Source organism: Melitaea cinxia, chromosome 14, assembly GCF_905220565.1.
Source record: "Melitaea cinxia chromosome 14, ilMelCinx1.1, whole genome shotgun sequence".
NCBI lineage: Eukaryota > Metazoa > Arthropoda > Insecta > Lepidoptera > Nymphalidae > Melitaea > Melitaea cinxia.
In genome coordinates, this window is record NC_059407.1 from 7,063,163 (window position 1) to 7,087,506 (window position 24,344).

General features: G+C 31.4%; 1 protein-coding gene and 1 pseudogene across 1 annotated transcript; one reads left to right on the forward strand and one right to left on the reverse strand.

The window, feature by feature from the left end:
• Positions 1 to 15,159: 15,159 nt before the first annotated feature.
• Positions 15,160 to 15,908, reverse strand: LOC123659881 (annotated as a pseudogene).
• A 2,807-nt stretch (positions 15,909 to 18,715) lies between these two features.
• LOC123659882 lies at positions 18,716 to 23,007 on the forward strand. The gene is made up of 6 exons (XM_045595045.1): positions 18,716 to 18,802; positions 19,729 to 19,855; positions 21,198 to 21,250; positions 21,455 to 21,637; positions 22,018 to 22,148; positions 22,465 to 23,007. Exons 1-6 carry the CDS (start codon positions 18,716 to 18,718, stop codon positions 22,841 to 22,843), a joined length of 960 nt encoding a protein of 319 aa, XP_045451001.1. The 3' UTR covers positions 22,844 to 23,007.
• The last annotated feature ends 1,337 nt before the right edge of the window (positions 23,008 to 24,344 follow it).

Sequence of the window (24,344 nt, forward strand, 5' to 3'; positions counted from 1 at the left end):
GATTTTTAATATAAAACAAAAATCAGTGAATCGATCATTCATTAATTTTTTACGGATTTTCAATGTAAGTACGGATCCAAAATTAATCTGTGTTCAATTTTCAACCAAAATTAAGGTAAAATGGAAAACCCTATCGCCTTACAGCCTAGATGGCCCTACAGTAGTTTAACAACAGTTGTTACTTGACAATTTAGTTTCGCATTACAGTCCAGGATCGAAGTGGCGAGACGCATACGTCACATTTCCATTTGGAATTAATGTCCCCCGGAAAGGTCTGTTTGTTGTTGACATTTAAACACGTCTTTTTAGATTAACTTACCAACTAAAATAATTAAACGATAATTTAAAATATATGTCTCTATTTTTGATAAGGGTGTAATATAAAGGAGGATCTTATTTATTTATTATTTATTTACACTTTCGCACACTAATACAAGGTTTTAACAGCATAACAAATGAAATATAAAAATAAAATTTGCATCAGCTGCAACAGGCGGCCTTATCGCTTTTTATTGGTCTTTTGTATTTTATAATTTGAGTGGTATTCTTATTTTAGAATCTATACATACATAGTACACGATTCATCTTCGACAGACTTGCCTATTAGATTTTATAGGATTCAAAGGTTTATGAAAAAGATGTCAATCGCGAATGAGATCACGGTCAGAGGAAGGGAATCATACCGTCGTAGGCAATGACATACTATTTGTTGTATTTGAGTGAATATATTTTCGTGTAAAGATTATGTATAAAACTGATCTGATAAGTGAAGAACAACTTGTAATACTTATTCCAATCTGTTATTTTCATACCCTTAGGTCTCAGGTACTGTTTTATGCTTTTCTATTTGTAAGTATTTTAATATTACGGATTAATATTACTTTATATACTTATAGAAATAGAAATAATTTAATTTTACGGATAAGATCGTAGCAACTATATCATCACTCCATGTTTTGAATGCCTTCCTTTCTGTCTTTTTTTGTGAATAGGGTACCAATTTGTGACAGTTCTGGACAATTTTGTTCCTTGGTGATCTTTGTACAGGCCCAGCCCATTTCCATTTTTGGGTCGTAATGGTTTTTGTAATGTCTTTTACCTTGATAATTTTTCTGACGTCTTCATTTCTCACTTTTTCGCTTAGCTTAAGGCCCATGAGACTCCATCCCATGCTATTTTGGCACACTTTGAACTTATGACTCTGTTTTGTATATTTTTATGGTGTGCAATAAAGAATATTATTATTATTATTATTATTAATGAAATAATATTAACATGAAACTAAGGTAATTGAATTTTTATTTTGTTTCATACTTTAAGAGACAAAGTAAACATTAATACTTCAGTATTTTATATTAAGTGAAAATGGAAACGCGTAACGTTATGTCCATTCATGTCCATAAAGGGTAGCCACAATGGTAATTGCCGTTTAAATTCTATGAAATATGCGCGGTCACTCTATTATTAACTTTTATCGTACGTATTTGTCGATTGCAGACACGTTTATATCGCAGATTGTATCCTGGAAGCAATAAATAAAGACTATATATTATATACATATTAAACATTGTTATTGGAATAGTTTTCGATAAAATACTCAAAGTTCTTATTCAATATATTTTTCTAAATTTATAGGAGTATACACATATATGATGTGTGGTTGCGGCAGTAAGGAATATAACCACCCCCTCTCTTCCCGTGGGTGTCGTAAGAGGCGACTAAGGGATAACATAGTTCCACTACCACCTAGGAACTTAAAAAGCCGACTGATGGCGGGATTACCACCCAACTGCTGGCTTTGAAATACACAGGCCAACAACGGGCAGCAGCGTCTTCGGTGCGACAAAGCCAGCCCTACGATTGTCACCAACCCGCCTGCCCAGCGTGGTGACTATGGTCAACACACAGGAGTTCACGCCACTTTTGGCGCGAACTTGTGGAGGCCTATGTCCAGCAGTGGACTGCGATAGCCTGAAGTGATGATGTGATACACACATTCCTCACACTCTCTCTTTTAAATAAATAAATATCTTAAAAAAGTGTTTAAAGGCAGGAAATTGAAAATATAATAAGTGACGAGAATAACCTCGAGATTCTAAAACGGCAGAATTTTCCTTCTTTACGATAAATTTTCAATTCTTTAAAACAAACTTTAGCATCGTCATAGTATCAACTGAATTTGGAATGATTTCGAGAGTAATTGGGTAAATAAATAGTAGGTTATTTGCATAAAATTTTACGACACCGAAGGTTAGACCTGTATTTGGACATGTATTCATCTGTTCGAGAAAGCGACTCTATGTAAAACCACTGAAGATTGAAACTTTAACATCCCTCAATCCTAGGTTAATGTCCTGTGTATGTAAGCCATCCCTGAAATTCAGATGTAATCAATTATATCGTATCGCACGACATACGTATTCAATCGTAGAGCATTTTTAACCCAAATTTGGGACTTCCATTTAATGTTTCCATTGCATGTAAGTTATTAAATAGTCAAACACTGAAACAAGATCGGCTGTCTAATATAAATAATGAAGTATAAGTTTTATTATTTTATAATCGTTATATGGTTTGCAAATTTGTTCATAAATTTATTAACAACAAGTTAAGATGGCTTATGAAGAAAACTAGTGTAAATCATTAACGTGCATTTATATTATTCTTTTATTTAGTCCGTTAAAAATACATATGTGCAAAGACATCAATTTGAATCTTAACTTATGAAAATCCGCTTTCTTAGCGGAACGTAGAGAGAATTTTTATGACTCCCTATACTGTTTGAAACTTCATATTCATACCACAGGGGACTCTCTTGAATATCGTAAGTACATTTTTGTGATTTTATATACAAAAAATGTATACCTATATTCAATTTGCAAAAGCCAGCATCGTAAAGAAAATATCAAATTCAATTTGTTACATAATTTCCAAGATTTATAGTGTCTATTTCAAAAATATTCAGTTTCTAGGTATTCATATATTGTTCAATATAAATTATGTTTATGCGACGATGCGTTGGCGCAGCAGTCACAGTATTGACTGTTTCGCTGGCGGTCGCGGGTTCGATTCCCGCTCACGACAGACATTTGTATTGGCCATATAGATGTTTGTCGTGGTCTGGGCGTTTGTGCTTGTGTATTGTGTTTTCGGACCCCCGACACAGGAGAAAATCCTACTGGGGGCCGTTGTGTGTGAAGCGTTAATTTATTTATTTATTTTCTAACAAGCATAACCCTCATTAGCTAATGGAACTATGTGATTGTGTTAGAACTTCTCTTAGAACAAAATAGGCCAAATGAATAGATTAAAGATATTTCGGAAATATAAGTTTCAGTATATTAAAATATTTTCTTTATATTAAAAAAGTGTGTGTGTTTGTGTGTGCGTGTCTATGTATCAACTGCGACACGCGACAGGACTACTTCTTAATTACGATTGCCGTGGCATTTGAAATTTAAAGTGTTCTCTTATATTACAGCTAATTATAACAACTAGTTGTCGCCCAGTGGTCGAAATTCGACCATTATCAATTTGAAATATAAGTTTGAACATGATTAAGGTTCTGTTGTCAAAGACTACTAAAATAATTAACAAAAGAGTATATATGCATGTTTGTGTCAAATACATGGCAGTGTGTGTATGTCCATTTTATTGATTTAATGAATTTTTATGCATAATTTAAAAAAAATATTAGCATTCTGCACTCCTCTATAATTTTATCTTGCTATTGGTCTGCAAAGTGTCACTATCAACGTCACTGCTGTTTTATTGTTTTACACGATTTTACATCCCATAGTTTTTAATAGGCGCTTCTTATAGCGTCGTAAGGAGTAAATTCCAATAACTTTGATGATAAGAGAAGAGTTTTCAACGTGAGAGCAACTACACACAATGTTTTCAATTATGTTCACAAATGAGAATTCAAAATTTTTTAGAACTTATATATTCTAAGCAATTATTCAATTACTAATATTTGCATTATATTTCGATTTAAATATTACCCACGCTTTTTGTGCCTAATTGAGTCAGTCAAGTTTCCTACTAAAACACAACTAAACATTATTAATTGATACTGAATTAGTTCGTCTACTCACTGGATACAATTGACGCTGTGTAGTTTAAAACATTGGTATTGTAATATTGTGGAGGAAAATAATTTGGCATTGAACTAAATTTGTAGTCTATATATAAAAAAGATTTTTTATGTTAACGAATACTTCCATCATACGTTTACAGTATGTTTTATTGGGAACATTTTTTACATCTTCGCTATAACAGGATATAAACAAAGTGAAATATTCGATTCTTCATTCAAATCGAATGCCTATGGAACTGAAAGCTTTGGAATACTTCAATAGAATTCATTATGGCAGACTGAAGGAATCAAACTGATTCCAGTAATTGATTTAGATGTATCCTTTCAATCATTTTCTTTCAATTTCACATTTGGTATACGTTATGAATAAAAAGTACTTACCTCTTACCTACTGTAATACGTCAATCTGTATTTTCCCATTCTACCTTATCTCTATAATTCTGGTTATATATTATATATAAAATTCTCGTGTCACAATATTAGTTAAAATACTCCTCCGAAACGGGTGGACCGATTTATATGAAATTTTATGTGCATATCGGGTAGGTCTGAGAATCGGCCTACATCTATTTTTTATAGCCCTAATTTATAGGTGTCCTTGTGGGTCTCCCCAACGTGCCTCGGAGAGCACGTTAAGCCGTCGGTCCCGGTTGTTATCACGTACACCTGATAGCGATCGTTACTCATAGTAGGGAATATATCCGCCAACTCGCAGTGGAGCAGCGTGGTGGATTAAGCTCTGATCCTTCTCCTATATGGGGAAAGAGGCCTATGTGCAGTAGTGGGATATTACAGGCTGAAGCGAATTTATAGGGGGGGGGGAGATTAAGGGGCTTAATAATTAATATTCAACAAAAATACATTACAGTTACTTGTTGCGATCTGAATCTGCAAGTTCGATATTATATGTAAGTGTTTTATCACTTTTATCTCTATATATTTAGCCATTATGTAATCGTTCATAACCTTCCTTTTTATAACCTTTGTTTTTATCATGTTTTATTTATTGTTGTAGTTTGAACTTACCAGATAACTGATTAATACACAGAGCGATAGCCTCTTTAATCTGTGCTAGGAACAAACAAATAATCTTTTTATTATTATTTTGTCGAGAAGATGTAGTCGAGGAAGTTTTGATATAATCGAGCAAAACAAGCTTTTATCGAAATCGTTATGTCAAATACGCGAAGTTATCAGTAATTATTGTTTTAGACTGTTTCTACGTTAAGCAACTTAATGCTTGTGTTATAGGTAGTGTGTAGCAGCCAGATGACGTAGCCACGTATTTTTTTCGATAAATACATATAAATGATACTTAAATATAATATAATAGAAAATGTATGGTATTTCGCATTACCAATTATTTTATTTTTTACCAGATTATCTTAAATTTTCACTTTTTATCGGTTCATACTTAATGTATTGCTTGCTACACTTGGATTCGTTACAAATGAATATAAAAAAAAATCAATTGAACCGAACTTGAATCTTATTATTTTTTTAAGATATGAATTTATAAAATCCAATTATCAAAACAAAACACAAGGCTTAGAACACTTCATCACGGAGACTTGTAATCAAATTTGTTAGGTAAGCGAGAGGAATCACAAATTCTAAACACGATCTCCCTCTTGTTACTTCATCATTTGTTTACTCTAAAATTTTCGAATACACAAATATTTTACACTGTAAAATATTTTTTTATGTTCCTATTAATTGAAAATATTATTATAAATGATTATTCCTATTCATTGTTTGCTGTAAATTTTGTTGCAACATTGTTGCTGAGAAATAAAAACATGTTAAAGGCAATAATCTATACTAATATTATAAATATGAAGAGTTTGTTTGTTTCTTTGTTTGTTTGTTTGAATGCGCTAATCTCAGGAACTACTGGTCCTATTGGAAAAATTATTTTAGAGTTAGATAGCCCATTTATTGAGGAAGGCTATAGGCTATATATCATCAGGTTAAGGCCAATAGAAGCGGACCACTAATGAAGAACGTTTCAAAATCGGTTTTTTTTCCTTTTGTAGTTAAATATAGGAAACATTATGTACACATACTTTAGACATACGTTAGATCGAAATAATAAAATATTATAATTCTATGACTATACCGATTTTATCTTCAGTTATCTTATTAAATACTTTTCGTTTTCAACAATACCAAGCTCATTAAATAATAACTAAATTATAAATAAATTATTATATTATCTATTATCGGTCACCAACCCGCCTGCCCAGCGTGGTGACTATGGGTAACACACATGAGTTCACACCATTTTCGGCGTGAACTTGTGGAAGCCTATGTCCAAAAGTGGACTGTGATAGGCTAAAATGATGATGATGAAATAAATTATGCAAAAAATAATTAATACATTATGTAAAACAAGGTCTTTATGTTCAAATTAAATAAACTGCTCATTCAAAAGGTAAAAAAGTGTGAAATCAATAGCAGTACTCTAGGAAGAGAGATAAAACCTTATTGACGTTACCTTGCTGATTGCTTTGAGGTGTCGCTCGCTAAACTAGATGTTTTAAATCGAGTCGCAACTTTAAATGTAGCTTTAAAATGTGATGCTGTCTACAGAAAGGTTTTCAACTTCAGAGGATTACGCATTTTATAAGTATATTTGTATTAAATTACAATGATGGGGTAACAGTAAATATATTGAGACATGTTGATTATAAATTTCTTGTCTTTTCTTTTTGTAAATTTTACCTAGGACCTTTTTGTCAATTATCACAAATATCGACATTTACAATAATAAATTATATTTTATAATCAACTTTTGCAGAGTGTGAAATCCGCTTTATTAATTCCAGTATCTTCATTTAATGAAATAGAAGTCGAATTTGGGGGCTATTATGAGACAATGCGACTCAACCACGAGTATCAACTGACAATTATACAATTTAGAGCGTTAAACTGACGCTGGAATCCCAGGAATTAGCTGTTTACTGAGATGTTTGTAAGGCCCTATTTACGATTATTTTGTGGTGGATTATTTGGTAAAATTTACCACGTTCGAAATATCTAGTACTAATTAAAGTCAACCCCTCTGTTTGTTGTTTCAAAGTAGCAACTGTTTTATTTTATATTTAAGGATATTTACTTAACACTCATCAACTTATTATGAAAATAAATATATTAACATTTTATTCTGTATGTTTGTTCCGACTAATATTCATCACTAACTGATCCATTTAAATTGACTACTAACACTATATTAATTACATTAAAAGCGGTAAGTTGGCTTTAGTTTAATTTACCTTCAGTTAACATTTCTTTCATAAAGACAGATTTTAACCACAAAAAGTTACTACTAAATGAAAAACTTTGTAGTGTCACAACAGTAGCTTGATTCCCACGGATTTATAGTGAGTTGCTCAACGTACATGAATACGAGTGTGTCGTATTGTTGTCACGTTATATTATAGCCTGTAAACCTTTAGTCTAAGCGACTTCTTACATCAATGTACTATTACTCAAACAACTTTGTCTATTTTGTATTATTAGTATAATTATAATCGCATACCCAATAATTGTGTTTGCTCGCAAATGAAAAAAAAACCGACTTCAATTACATTAACTAGTAATACAACGTAAGTAGATGAAAAAAATTAACAAACGCACTAGTCGTCACTACGATTTTAGAGGGTTTCCCTCGATTTCTCTGGGATTCCATCATCAGAGCCCGATTTCCTTATTATAGTACCACACTTGGGATATGTCCTTTCCAACAAAAAAGAATTATAAAAATTGGTTTATAAACAACGACGATACGGTCGAATTGAGTAACCTCCTCCTTTTTTGAAGTCGGTGAATAAAATAAACATGTTCATAGCGATTTTAGGCGATGCATAAAGTAACAAAAAGTAAATATTTTTATTTATTTATTTATACTAATCGTTTCATTTTACGGTACATTGTACAATATAAAGCAAACGTAAATAAAGTACGAACCAGTGGCGTAGTGTGCTTTTTTGCCACCCGGGGCTCTCCGAATATTTACCGCCCCTACCAATTCATTTCATTTCTTTATTACCAAATTAATTTGACACATACGTTGTAAGCTCATTTTTCATTATGTTCATTGACCGACTTCACTATAATTGTGTTTGCTAGCAAACGAAAAAACCGACTTCAAATACATCGACAAGTAATACAACATAAGTAGCTAAATAAAAAAGTATAAAAAATTAAAAAACGCACTAGTCGCCACTACGATTTTCGAAGGTTTCCGACGATTTCTATGGGATGCCATCATCAAATCCTGGTTCCTTATCATCGTTCTGCCCTTGGAATATCTCCATTCCAACAAAAAAGAATCAGCAAATCGGTTCATAAACGACAAAGTTATCCTCGAACACATAAAAATAAATAAAAATATATACGTTCGAATTGAGAAAACTTCTCCTTTCTTGGAGTCAGTTTAAAAAGAGGAGATTCTTAATTCGGTATTTTATGTCTGTTAGATTGAAGACCCGATTTGGATGTTTTTTGTCAATTGAAAAAAACGTGTAAATATTGACGCCCGCCTTCGTATGCCGCCCGTGGCCATGGCCGCGGCACCTCCCACGCTACACCACTGGTAATATTGATTAATGCTTATTTGGTTCTAAGGCATATCAGTTTTTTCGCGCAGCGTATAGTCTGAAAACTCTAAAATCGAAACATAAAATGACGCTTCCTATTCGAATAGGTATAGTAAATGCTGGCATACTAATATACTAATGTATATTTGTTTTTTTCTTGTCTGCTGTTGTTTGTAATGATGTTGAGTGACGCTTGATTTTTATGCAATGAGCATTACGGACAAACTTTTGAGGTTTTTTTTTTTTTTTTTTTTGTATATCACTAGGTCGGCAAACAAGCGTACGGCTCACCTGATGGTAAGAGATTAGCGTAGCTTATAGACGCCTGCAACACCAGAAGCATCGCAAGCGCGTTGCCGACTCAATCGCCAATCAGCCCAGGACCTCTGGTCACCTTACTCACCAACAGGAATACAATACTGCTTGAGAACAGTATTATTTAGCTGTGGTCTTCTGTAAGGTCGAGGCACTACCCCAGTCGGGCTGCACCATATTTTGAGCAGGAAATTCCTGCTGTGCCCTACCTCAAAAAAATTGTAATTTTGTAATTCGTGTCTGTAAATTGTTTACGTATAACAATAACAAAGAAATGAATAAAAATCTCATAAGCAGCTAAAAGCACCGTAAAACGTTACTCTCAGCGTCTTTCCCCATATTTTTTCCATATCACGAGCTTTATTTCTTAAGAAGTAATCAAATTTAAAAGGTAAAAGATAATTACTCAAACTTTTACTTTTAGTAACACAAATGCATTTTTTTTCGTAATCAAAAAAGAAATATTTACTTAACTACACAAAAAAATTTCAATTTCAAACAAAAATTATTGTTTAAAAAACAATACGTCGAAGTATTGTTCTGTATTCTAAAAATAATAAGAAATTTTATATTCATCGAATTTACATAGTATCGAACAACCGATCTACTCTTTATTAACTTATTTGCATGAATATTGCGTAAAAATGAATAGCAAAGCTCTAAAACGAAATTTGTATTAATAAGCTTTTTGTATTGAATTTTTCCAATACATGGTTTATTAATTTATTTTACAAAGAGATTTTACCGAATTAAGACTAATAAATATGGAAAAATGTTTTATAGATGAAATTATATTATTATTTCTAATGAATTATATTTTAGTTTTTGTTCGAAGAAAATTTCTCATTTTTTTTTTTGGCATGCAAAGATAATAAATTAATTCCTAATTCATTTCTATTTGTTTTGAATAAAAACATTTTTATTATTTATTAATTAATAGACACAATGAGTTAATACTAATTTTACTTAAGATTTGCTTTTGACTTTCAGTTAGCTTTTCCGAATAAATGTATTGCTTCTAAATAAACGCAAATTTTATTTTAAAGAATGTACATACTTAACCTATAATCTTTTGCCTGAGGTAGGGCACAGCAGGAAATTTCCTGCTCAAGATATGAAACAATCCGACTGGAGTAGTACCTCGACCTTACAGAAGACCACAGCTAAATAATACTGTTTCAAGCAGTATTGTGTTCCTATTGGTGCGTAAGGTGATCAGAGCTCCTGGGGGGATTGGGGGTAGGGTTGCGGGCGTCTACGAGTATACGCTACGGTAATCGCTTACAATTAGGTGAGCTGTACGCTTCTTAACCGACCTAGTTGTATAAAAAAAGAAACACTTAAATCGATAATTCTACTTTAATATTCGCTTTAAGTTTGTTTATTTTTGTTCTAGTTCTTTTATAATCATTATTATTTATTAGTGATTGAAGATAAAACTATCATACTTAGTAGTTTAGTCGTATGACCTTTAGTAATGCGAATTGACAATAAAATATCTGGCAGTCGCCTTCGCTTATCATTCAGTATTATGAATATTTTTTAACCTTAGTGAAGAAAGTATTATTATTTTTTGTGCTTTATATTTCTACTAACTCATATTCTGTGTCTCTTATTAAACTTTTCTATAAAATCAGGATATTTTAAAGACATCTCAAGCCAAGATTATTTATAATGTAAAGGCAACACATAGCGTTACTTGAGGTTTCTTTATTTATTTATAGTTTTTCTTGATACCTATCAATTTTTCTTTAGAAAAAAGCAACTATTTACTGTTTTTTGTGTGATATTTATAAACTAATCTATTGCACCAATCAATCCTTCATATGTTCTCCGTTGTACGTAACATCAGCTAAATTATCTGTGCTCCTTTGGCACTATTGAAAGCCATTAATCCTAAAGATGTTTAATACTAAGTTCAGTGACCTCTGTTATGCTGGTATATTGTAAAGTTTGAAGTCCATGAAATAGAAATAATGAAAGTTTTATTTTATTATATGAAAGCTAAAAAATACTCATAAAACTTATTTTATAAATGAATTAATGATCAAATAAATTAGATTTATTTACTTTTCATACTTTGTCAGATTCATTTTTGCGTGCACACATGTACATATGTATGTAAAAAGAGGAAGGGAATTGATTTAGTCTTAATAAAAAATTTAAATACTTTAAATACACGAGCTCATTTCTCGACATTTTTATAAGTAAATTATCTTGGGGACAACGTGCTTAATAAAATAGTTTATTACTTGTATTATTATTTATTGTGGCAAACTTGACATATAAGTAATCAATGTAATAGTTTAACTACGGCCACTCAGTTGTCAGTGCTTGCTTCTGCGACGTCTGCGCTGGTTCTGTAACAAGTCAACATTTTGTTTTAAATTTTTTAAAAATATTTTTATAAAAATGGAACTTCCTTTAGCGGCCAATGGTAAGTATTTTGTTTTATATTTTAACTTATTTTCTTTATATTTTATTTTTATGTGCTTAGGTAATAGCTTTTGTATTGACTTCGTTTATGTAAGTAATTAGGCTTTTTAAGGCTAAATTTGGATATAATCTGCGGCATCGAAATTAATTGTAGATTAAAAGTTTAAAATAATTTTTCCCTTTTTCCATAATAACCGTTATTTTAAGATTAAGTAGCATTAATTATTTTACATCTACCCACTTTATCCTTTATAGAAGACTACCTATAGAAGACTTTGAAAATAACATTATTTTTGTCAATATTCGTATTAAATTTATTTACAGTAAAAATATATTTATATACAGTTTTTTATATGTAGTAAAAATTGATCCAAGTGTCAATGATCAAGGTCAAGTCTAGTGACTAATTCAAAATGATTATAATGTAATATTCCTAATCACTTATCTTATAAACTTTACCTAATTTACATACGTCTCGCGAACAAGACTTTCGTAGATAATGTCGACATATCGAGATCCGCAAAATAAAAATAAAAGAACATGGTAAATACCCCGTTTTAAATAATTTTTCATCATTTTATGTAATTTGTTTTCGAAATAGTTCATACTTTAAATAATTTTGTTTGCAAACGAATAAAAAACCGACTTAAATTACATCGTTCGGCCAGTAATACAACGTACTGTTATACCCGGATTATGCAAGAGGAATTTCTGAGTCCTGTGACGCTACCGCGTCAGCAATATTGTCATATAATCATTGTTAGAACCTTTAGTAGTCAGTCTAATCCCATATCCCGAAGGCATCGGCTGCCTAAAGATTCAATAATATTCCATTTCTAAATCCTATTCTAGTTCTAGTGAATAAATATAGTTAATGTGAATAAGTATAATAAACTTTTAATAAATATCAATAAATAGTTTTTTTTTTAACTAAAATACTATATCCGTTTTAACAGTACGTTCACGAAAAAATAGTCAAGTAAAATCGCATTATTAGAGATCAAAAAGTATTCAACAGATCTTGATCAAATTTAAAAGAGACCACATGGCAAGCACCGTCTTTTTATTCCATAAAATTTTAAAGTAAATTTGAAGGTCAGCGTTTAGTAATTGTAGCGAAAACCATAACTAATGTGACTGAAAAACATAACAACAGAAGTGCTGAAGCTGGATAAATGAATTAGATTTAAATGATGTCATACCGGTCTTCGCTACACTGACTTTGAGCAAAATAGACAATAATGAAAAAACCATAGGTAGTAACTTATACAATTTAGAAACAACGCACAGGCTAATTATGTAAATATAACTAGCGATCTCTTCCAGGTTAACTTATAATAATACTGAAGTAATAATAATTGTGTTTGCTAGCAAACACATAATCTTTCGTTAGATTTTTTAACCGACTTCCAAAAAAGGAGGAGGTTCTCAATTCGACTGTATTTTTTTTTTTTTTTTTTTTTTTATGTATGTTACATCAGAACTTTTGACCAGGTAGACCGATTTCGACAAATTTTGTTTTAATTGAAAGGTGGTGTGTGCCGATTGGTCCCATTTAAATTTATTTGAGATCTAACAACTACTTTTCGAATTATATCTAATAATGCGTTTTTACTTGACGCTTTTTTCGTCGACCTACGTTGTATTATACCACATAACTTTCTACTGGGTGTACCGATTTTGATAATTCTTTTTTTGTTGGAAAGGGGATATCCCTAGTTTGGTACCATGATAAGGAAACCAGGATCTGATGATGGGATCCCAGAGAAATCGAGAGAAACTCTTGAAAATCCGCAATAACTTTTTACTGGGTGTATCGATTTTGATAATTTTTACTTTAATCGAAAGCTGATGTTTATCATGTGGTCACATATAAATTTTATCGAGATCTGATAACTACTTTTTGATTAATCTTTGATAACGCGTATTCACTTGACATTATTTTCGTCACCTTACGTTGTATTATACCTCATAACTTTTTACTGGGTGCACCGATTTTGACGTTTCTTATATAAATTAAAAGCTACTATTCGTCACGTGGTCCCATTCAAATTTAATTGAGATTTGATTCGTAATTTGTGAGTTATATCTAATATTGCGTATTTACTTGACGGTTTTTTCGTCACCCTACGTTGTATTATACGTTATATCTTTTTACTGGGTGCACTGATTTTGATCTTTTTTGTATAAATCAAAAGCTAATACTTGTCATGTCGTCCGTTTTAAATATGATTGAGATATAATGAGCAATTTTTGAGTAATCTTTGATGACACGTATTTACATGACGATGTTAAGACGACTGTGGTCATGTTCAATACTTTGCCACAACGCCATCTATCAAAATGTTATGAAATTACTTCGTTCACTATCGATCAAATTACAATATTCCACTAGAGTAGAGAGTAGCAGTTTATTCGTTATAAATATATTTGAGCTTTTAATTTTTGAGTTATCGCTAATACTGGGTATTTACTTGGCTATTTTACGTCGACCAACGTTATATTAACCTCATTACTATTTTACTGGGTGGACCGATATCGATGATTCTTTTTTTAATCGATAGGTGGTGCTTGTCATGTGGTCCCATTTAAATATAATTGAGATTTGACTCGAACTTTTTGAGCTATATCTGATATGGCGTATTTACTTGACTGTTTTTGGAGTTTTCTCCTTAAGAATCGATTTTCATTTAAGGCCCCGGAATGAAAAAATTGAACAGTAAAATCTACTGAACGAATGACCTTGTTAGAGATGGCGTTCAGACGCTTTCTAATAACGCAATTAGGTTCCGATAGATGGCGTTATTGCATTCATTTATTTACAATTTGATATAGTAATAATATATTTCTTAGACTAGTAAGCCTTTTTGTGCCTATTTAGACAGTTGATCTGAAGGGGTAAACTCCAGTCGTACATCGGAGCTGTGTGAAAACATGAACATTACATATTTTTAATAAAAAAGACATAAACCGTAATTCAATATAAATCCGCTTCAACTAAAAAACCCGCCGTAATAAGCGATGTCAGCGCTTCGCGCGAATCGACGACGGGCCTTTTATGAAATTTCTGCCTACAATCGCTAACAAAATGTTAGAAATAACAGTAGAACATTATATAATTCTACAATTTTATAATGTCGCGTTATATGGAATACGATCAAAGTATTACTATTTTTTTGTCGATCTACGTTGTATTACTCTTCGATGTAATTGAAGTCGGTTTTTTTTTCGTTTGCGAGCAAACACAATTATTATATTTGTTCATTAATACCTTGCCGTAGTAATGAACCATTTGCTTAGTCACTTGAAAATGGAAAATAAAAAATGCCATTACAAATTTAATAAATATTAACTATATTTTATTAAACATTATACATATTTACAATTCACAACTTAAGAACTAAATATTTACAGATAGTTTTGGTATAAATCATGTCCGCGTGGAATTGATCCACGAATGCCGGCAGCATTTCCTCGTTAAATCGCTATGCCGATTCTCTTGGCAAAAAATGCACCAGCCCTCTTGTCACCAGTGGAGGCAATAAGGCGAGGAGTTATCTCATTTAAAAATTTTTTAGCACTCCTTCTCGTCTTAATATTACAATGCTATCAAATAAAATTTTCAACAAGTAAGTAAAACCAACAAGAAATATTTGCTTACAATATTTATATCACATAACAACAGATATATAATATAAAATGGTTCAATCAAAGACGTTTAATCATTATACCATTATCAGTTACATAATTAGAACCAGTAATTCCTTTAGCTTTATCGCTTGCAAGAAACAATATCAAATCAGCTATCTCATCAGGTTCACTTACTCTTCCAAGCACTATGTACTTAGCAAAGTTATCTCTAGGGACTTTATAGTTAGAATTTGCTATTAATTCAGTTCTAACCGGACCTGGACATATCCCATTTACCCTGACACCACGAGCTCCTAGTTCAACAGCAGCGCAGACATGAAATGGTTTACAGCAGCTTTTGACACGCAATAGCTGATTGGTTGCGGTGGAAAAGGTGGCAAGTATCCACCTACACTTGATATGTTTATTATATTTCCTTTAGACTTAATTAAATGCGGTGCAGCTAAGTTAGTCAAATACACAACAGCGCGAAGATTCACACTCATAATTGTGTCGTAGGATTTCATCAAATTGCCTCCAAGAATACCGCCGAGTGAATCCGATTGACCAGCATTGTTGACCAGGACATCCAATTTCCCGAAAGTTTTTATCGTCTCATCTACAATACGTTTGGTGTTATCGTCAATAGCAATATCGGCCCGTATTAACAGGGGCTTGGTGCATTTTGAAGCGACTTCCTTTAATTTTGTTTCGTTACGACCAATCATAACCACGTGGGCACCGGCCTTGCTAAATGCGATAGTGGACTGCGCACCTATTCCCGAACTAGCTCCAGTTATAATAACAACTTTGTTCATGAAATCCATGCTGTCAATTTTATGTTTTTTCGTCACAGCGATCACGCTAACGTTCAAATTGTAACTGAGGAATTAAAATGTCCCACGTTGTGCCTTGTAATATATTACTCGGTAATTATATTTTATCAGTATTATAATGTACCTACTTATATGAGATAACAATTTATTATTTTGAAATATTATTCAATTTTAAAAACACGCGTAAAAGATTACTTTTCTTACTACTTTTTTGAGTAAGTAATAAGTACAATTTCAGTTCGAGGTGTATTTCGAGAGCCTTGTCACGCTGTATATTAAAAGGTACACTGTTTTTTTTATTTTTTAACATAAAATGTCGGCACAAACTATTTTTTAATACTTATTTAAAAGAAAAACTGCAAAATAACTGAAGAAGCCGAGACTTTTGTTTGTATACATATAAGAACGGCAACAACGCATAGGCAAGTTATCCCCGCGGCGCGTGGCCACAACACTTAAGCCATACGCATCGTAGTATTATTTCACGCGTCGGTCTGTCTCTTTCGCACTAACTTCGTGTGAAATATACGTAATGTAATGGAGTATTGTTTAGGCATAGTAGAATAGAAAAAATGTAATGTAAGGATAGTATGTGATATAAAGAAATATAGACTAAGAGTGCATTGCACCAGTGCTTTTTACGACCAGCCGCCTCTGTTACAGTAGTCACCCAGTATTGGCATTAAAGTGTTTTTAATGAGTTACTCAGAAATTTCACTTTTAAGCATATAGTAAACTTTGTAAAGAAAGTAACTTGCTGACTTTATTTTTCCATCATGATATTAGGTAAACTATAATCCGACAAATTTGAAAGTGGGAGGAAATGACTAAAAAAACTTATTGTTACATCTCTCAAGGTACCAGCTTTCAAACTTTCCACTGAGATACAGCCAGTTGACATTAATTTTCATTCATAGTAGCATATAAACTATCATCAGGTAAATTTTTAGTTGGGATGAAATCATTGAAAATATATATTTTTTTTTTCATGTCAAAGCAGCCAACTGTCTGATACAATAATCCATCATGTTATGGTCAGCTGTTTTTTTTTTTTTCAAGATATTAAGTAAACTATAATCCGACAAATTTGAAAGAGGGAGGAAATGACTAAATAATCTTTTTTTTTCTCCTTGCGTGGGTGGCGGCCGTTGCCCGCCCCAACCGCGGAGTCGCAGTTGACGGTCGCGAATATTTTTAATATAAATACCTAATACATTTGACGAAGTTTTGGTTGTGAGGAAATAATTGACCAAATTTGTACCTGGCTCCCTGACCATGAGCACAGTTCGTGAGGTAGCTGATTTTTGATTATATAAACATCTTTATCAGTTTATCTTTCACTTAAAGTTCACGATAGATTATTATTGTTGTTGAATTTTTTTTTCGAATGAGTCATACGTTTTTAAAAGATAATTTAAATAGTAGAGTACCAAACGTAGCTGGGCCATTTTACTTTGTGATGCCTAAATAACAGTATCAAATAACAGTAAATATAACAAACTTAGTGTAAAATAAAAAAATAAAAAATAAAATTTGAAATTTTGATGATGTGAGTGATTGTAGATGTAAAAAATATATTACCATAACGTGTGCTAGTGTTAGTAACGAATTTTTACCGTACACTTTCGATTTATTTGATTTTATAAGCGAAAAGGCCGGGGAAAAAACCACTGCATTACTGAATTCTAACCATTTTTTTTTGTCAAAGCAAAAATTAAAATGAGACCCATTCACGTAAATATTGTCTAACTTAATTTAAGTCAATTCTTAAAAAATATCACAACGATCGATATTTTTTTAGGTAAAACAACAGCCTGCGTTACCGAAACTAAGCTCAGGAACAACATTATCTATTCTTACTATATCTTACTAAAGCTTGGTGTTCATAGAAATAATAGATTTCTTTTATTTTTACAGATATTAAGTAAAACAACTTTTTACAGATTAAATAGCCCATTTATTATTATTAAAAACATTAACCGGTATTTGGGGACAATAAAGTAATCCAGTTGTAACATCAGTGACACGGTAGTCTTTATATCACATGTTATTTCCTTATTTGAAGTGACAATTCCTAACTGCTAACATAAATCTAAATTATCAATTAAAGGAATAAACATTTATATTAACATCTTAAACAAACAGAAAAATCATCCTCGTGTGTGAAGCGTTTATTGTTATATTTTATTTACCTAAATTATCAAATAAATATCAGGACAGTAACCTGTAAGAAAACCTAGCTCAAAGTTGGACAACAAACATTGACATTATTTATCAATATTTATCAATATAAATATAATTCATACTAGTTGTGGCCCCGACTTGTCCACGTGGTATTAAAGAAAATAGTTATTATTCAGTTCGCAGTTATAAAAAAAATCTAAAATAAAAGTATCCTAAGTTACTCCTTATTACATCAGCTATCTGCCAGTGAAAGTCCCGTCAAAATCGGTCCAGTCGTTTCAGAGTTAAGCCGGAGCAAACAGACAGACAGACAAAAATTATAAAAAAAGTATTTTGGTATATGTACCGTGTATAATGTGTTTACATATGAATTAAGTAAAAAGCGGTTATTTTAATATTACAAAAGACACTCCAATTTTATTTATTTGTATAGATAAATATAATAATGACACGTAACAGTTACAGATATTTCTTAAAAATTGATAGTCTGTAATGTTGGTTTACGGACAATAGTTTAACGTCAACCCATAACAAAATATCTCATCGGACGTATTCGAGTGATACTATATGGAACATACTATCACTGAGCGTAACGGGACAATGAGCTTTACGCAATGAGTCATCCTTTTTCGTGCATTCCACCGGCATTCCTTGATTTATTACACGTAGAATACCCTTTTGCCTTTGGTAACTACGCGATGGTTAGTAAACCATTTCCAACATATTTTTGTATGAAACGAATTCGAACGTAACACTAGTCTCTTTATTTCTTAACTAGCGACCCGCCCCGGCTTCGCACGGATGCAATGCTGATACTAAATATACTACAGAATGTCTTTATTTACAGTACGAAGCTAGCTTATAGCATGGTTATTAACATAATAACAACATTCAAATATGCGTCGTTAGATTACACGTTATTAGAGAATGCGTTGAAGAAATAAAGATTCACTGCTCGTTCCCCGTAGGTGATAGCGTGATAATATGCCGACTCATATGCCGACTTCTTAATAATATTACAAATTTGAAGTAAATCCATGCAGTAGTTTTTGAGTTTATCCCGGACATACATACAGTCAAACAGACAAACAGACAAAAATTCTAAAAACTATATTTTTGGCTTCACCCCAAGTATTCTTTAAAAAAAAAAATTCAATGTACAGTTTTGACTTTCCAACCATTTTATGTATAGATTTGTTTATCGTCGAGTCAACGCTTCTATAAAACATAATATTTACATATCCCTCCTTTCTATCTTATTCCGAAGCAAATTTAATAATAACATAGACACCGTAACTAACATTTGATGGATATTTTCTTTATTAGTAATTTTTGTTCTTGAACGTTACACGCATTATGTAGGTGAGACTTTTCTGCGTTGTGAGGTGAAGTTTTTATTTTTATTCTGTGCGGTTTTTTTTTCAAAATAGTCTCACTATTACTGGAATAGTGAGAACAAATATATTCGTAGTAATTTTACACCTTCCGATTTATTATATTAGATATTACGTATCACCTCATTTTCGCCCATGTTATGTGTAACGTTTTATTGAGCACAGAGAACAGTTCGGTATACTTTTGGATTGAGACAACAACAACAAAAATAACTAAATTCTATGTTCTAAAGTTTATGAGGAGCATCCGAGAAGGTATGGTGCACTTGCATAGTTCCTTGGAGGAGAATAATCCTTACCGGGATGGTTTGCCGTCCTCTTTCAATATCTTCGTCAGCATTAAAATAGATCTTTGCATAGGTAATATCAGTTTCAGAAGCAACTTTTTAGCGGATGTACTGTTTTTGATGATTGTTTTTTTTTTAATCGAAAGTGGTACTTGTCATGTCTGTTCAGGTCATATATGACTAGATCTATTTCAGTTATGATGTTGTGTATTTAATTGAATATTTTTTCAAGACATAACGTTATTATTCGAAATAGTTATTTATATAGTTACTATGATTTTCTTATTGTTATCGGAGCCGTCTTACTCATTGAGTTCATTTATATAACTATGTCAATGCCTTTCATAAACGGACATATTGTGTTCAACAAAGCAGCGTTATAAACTATAATAGGCCAATTGACACGTTCAAGACTATTCTCCTAATTTATTTTTAAGCATATTGTGTATAGATTAGTGGAACGTCCCATTGTGTAATATCTATAAATTAGTACAAATAGTTATTACGTAAAATGTACTTCGGTTAAAATAGCATTAGTTACGGTTGCTTTAGTTTCGGTTCATTTGCAAACGTTAAAACGTTATCATAATGAGACATAAAAAAATCTAATCTCGAATTTATCATGTTTATTTTTTTTAATAAAAGAATTTATGAAGTGAAATATTCATCTGGATATTACGAGTATATTACGCACATATATGTATAATTATTATTTTTTTTTCATTTTATCTTCTAATTATTTAATGTTAAGTCCAAAGTATGATTCCTAAATGACGTTTAGCTAAACGTCGTAAATTTGATTTGCATAATAATAAAAAAATACGTTTAAAGAAATCGATTTCAAAAATTAAAAGGCAAGAAAAAACTTAATAAAGATTTAATTTAAAACACGCCTGCTTATGCAAACCTACTTATTAAAACACTATTATTTATATGTGCAAACACTACTGATAGGCTTGAAGTCGGTGACAACACAAGTTAACATTATTTATGCCAGAAGTAGGTATAGAATATACAGGTTATGTATATATATCTTATATATAAAATTCTCATGTATATATATTACACACACACACACATATATATATATATATACATATATACATATACACACACACACACACATATATATATATACATATATATATAGATAGATATATGTGTGTGTGTGTCTGTGTGTAAAAATGTATCGCTGAAATGTATGTACGCACAAAACTTAAAAAAAAATATACCAAATTGGATGATTCTTTTTTTGGTGCATTTTTTTTGTTAAGACAAGGTTTGTGTAAACGAAAATTATAAAAAAATCGATTTATTGGCGAAAAAAAAATTACTACTTTTTTCAATATTTTGAATAGTTGCCAAATAAATTTATTTCTATAAACATTTAAGTAAAATTAATTTGTATATTTCAGGTAGATACAGGATAGAGTTAATTACACAAGCTACATTTCCCGGTGCTTTGAGGGTGAGTATTAAGTATTGTTAGTATTTATCTGAGTATTTTTCATTACATTTTTAAAAAGTACTAGGTATATCATTGTAACGTGTAAAGCAATTATCTTAGTAATAAATTTCTTACTACTTGTAATTTCGTGTAGTACCTATTATATGGCGAATCAAGGCCTTAAAGATCACTTTGAGATACTTAAACCGTTTTTTTTTCAATAAGGTGATAAAAGAAGCTTTCTGTCAAGATGAAGCGGCAGCAGTAGGGTCAGAAGTTAATAAAAATCCTGTGGCAGCTGAAGAACTAATGGAGCTGTGCGCCGACGCAGCCTTGGACGGAGCGTCATTAGTTGCTGTGGACGTGAAAACAAAAGAAGTCGCGGCTGCCGTTTTTAACAAAATACAGGTAGTTTGAAAACACAATTTGGTAAAGCTTCAAATTAAAATCCATCGAATTTCGGGATTTTGGGGGGAAGGGGGAGAGGGAGGGTAGGGGACGCGCGCGATACAACTGATGTTTAACGACTAAGAGATAGATGCTTTAATTTATTTTTATAATTCTTGTTTTTCGTAGAATTTGTACAGTTTAAGTTTAAATTTGTAAACTTTGATATCTTATAATTAAAATCACAAAATAAATTGTTTCATTTGTATCACGAATTATGTGTTGTTTTGTTTTAATTAAACATGCGTGTAAATTAAAAATGCTAATTAAGTCAAATGAATGAGATTTATCAAAATATATTGACGTATAATTATGATGCAAATTAAAATTATTTTTAATAGGTCAAAACGTCGGATGCGTCAGAAAAAACATTCTTCGAAATATTCGCCGAAAAGCGATGTACTCAGGCATCATCGCGCTCACTTATACAATTTATGGTCGACGTGGATGAAAGGTGTAATTTATTTGAAAAGTGAGTGTTTATCTACCTTTTAATTGCTATAAATTTAAAATTGTCATTCACATCGTAAATATAAATCAAATTGTGTTTGTATAACGTAACATTCTTATAAAAAATTCCCAAAAACTACTAAGCAATCAGTAGAACACAAGAGATACGTATGATTTGCAGTCTTATCATGTTTGAGAAAAGAATAATCCATTTTATACCTTTTTTATTTGCCTTTCTTTCAGATTTCTTATCTCTTTCTTTCTTCTTTCTTACATACCTAATTTTTGTTCACAATTTTAAATAACTACAAGTTAATTGTTTTCTAATTTATTTTCAGATACAAAGTCGACTGTAGTCTTGAAATAATGTTCATTGCGACACTCCGTGAGCACAGAAGACAAAAATTAGCTACGGAATTAATTAAAAATTCAATAGAAATAGCGAGAAGAATAAAAGATGGTTCGATTGCTCCAATGAAAGTTGAAGACCTTGGTCCTAAATATTCCCACTTAAACAATCCTAAACCTCTTAACACATATCCTAAAATCTGTCAAGCGATTTGGACGGGTAAAGGTACCCAAGCGATTGGAAAACTTTTAAATTTTAAGGTACATTTGACGGTACCTTTTTCAGAATTCGTGTTTAATGGAAAAACTTATTCTGAACGAATTGGAGATGAAGCTGCATTTTGCGAAGTTGTGGCACTATCTTTGTAATAACTTGTAAATTAGAAATTTTTAGTTAATCAAAAATTTATTTTGGGGTTTCTTATCCGCAATTATTGAGAGTTTCGCATTGAGTTTGACTATATATGTAACTAGCTGTGCCTGCGACTTCGTCTGCCTGGAATTTAACAAAAAAGTTATTGTTCAGTTCGCAGAGTTAAAAAAGTAGCCTTTGCTACATCAGCTATCTACCAGTGAAAGTCCCGTCAAAATCGGTGCAATGTTTTAGAGATTAGATTAGGAACAAACAGACAATCAGACAGACAGACAGTCAGACAGACAGACAGACATACAAAAATTATAAAAAATGTTATTTTGGTATATGTACCGTGTATACATCCATATGCATTTAGTAAAAAGCGGTTATTTTAATATTACCAACAGACATTCCAATGTTATTTATTTGTATAGATGAGATGATTAACTAAAATTTTCTAAAATTGAAATGTATGAATTACGATATTAATGATTTTACTATATACCTGTTATTTATGATGTTATTTATTACTTACAATTATAATATATTACTTTTAAATTTATTAATATAAAACACGATAATTTGAATACATGGAAATAATATTTGGATTTTGATTTCAATTCCCAAGTCCTAGTAGCGGTACAAGAGACGGCCAGATATTGAAGGATTTAATTGCATTTGGGAAACTTGGGGTAAATTGGTTTTGTTAGTTGATTTGGTCTCTGCATTGGCTTTCCCAGGCCGTCTCAGGACAGTTATTCCATTAATCTTCGATTTTTGTCACACTGTTCACTGACTTGTACAGAAGTGATTAATTAAATTCTCACAAATTTTAAAGAAAAGTCTTCTTAAAGGTAAATATTTTTTTAAATTTATTTATGAATTTTCAATTGAAATTTGTATGAAAGGAAAAAGAAAATAAAAGGAAGAGAGAGTAAAAATATTTAAAATAATTATAATCAGATAGTGTTGCATGTATGGTCTAAAAATTACAAATTTTTATATGAACTATATATTAAGTAAGTTGAAATAGTGCTTATGCAATATAACATTATAGAGATTTAGAAGATTTCAATTTTAGCCTACCCTCATTCTTATTGATAGAATGTAAATATAGTCTACATGTCAATTTGTGTATTAAATCCAGTGTGAATAAATACTGTAATGTTATTTGAATTTTGTGATCAAATACGTTATTTCATACTTCATTGGTCCATATAATAAGAAAAAAGACGCAACAATATTGGTTACTGTCTGTAAAATTAATATTATATACCCGAATCTATAGGAAATTGTGAATACTATTGGAACCAGTTTCTCTCTCAGTGATTTTGTAAATCGTAAGATAATAGAGTAAAATTTATTTATTTCGTTTTTTTTAACCCGATGAGTGAAAATAGGTATAATTATAGTGAATTTTGGGTTATAAATTGATGAAACGATGTGGATCAAGTTTCTTTACGCTTGAATATAATAAATGAATAATAAACAAACGCTTCACAGTCAACGGCCTCT

Coding starts and splice junctions, on each gene's coding strand:
- LOC123659882 (XM_045595045.1), top strand. CDS start 18,716: ATGAGTCATCCTTTTTCGTGCATTCCACCGGCATTCCTTGATTTATTA. Junction 19,856..21,197: donor TAAAATAGATCTTTGCATAG/GTAATATCAGTT, acceptor TGTATATTTCAG/GTAGATACAGGATAGAGTTA. Junction 21,638..22,017: donor CCGTTTTTAACAAAATACAG/GTAGTTTGAAAA, acceptor TATTTTTAATAG/GTCAAAACGTCGGATGCGTC.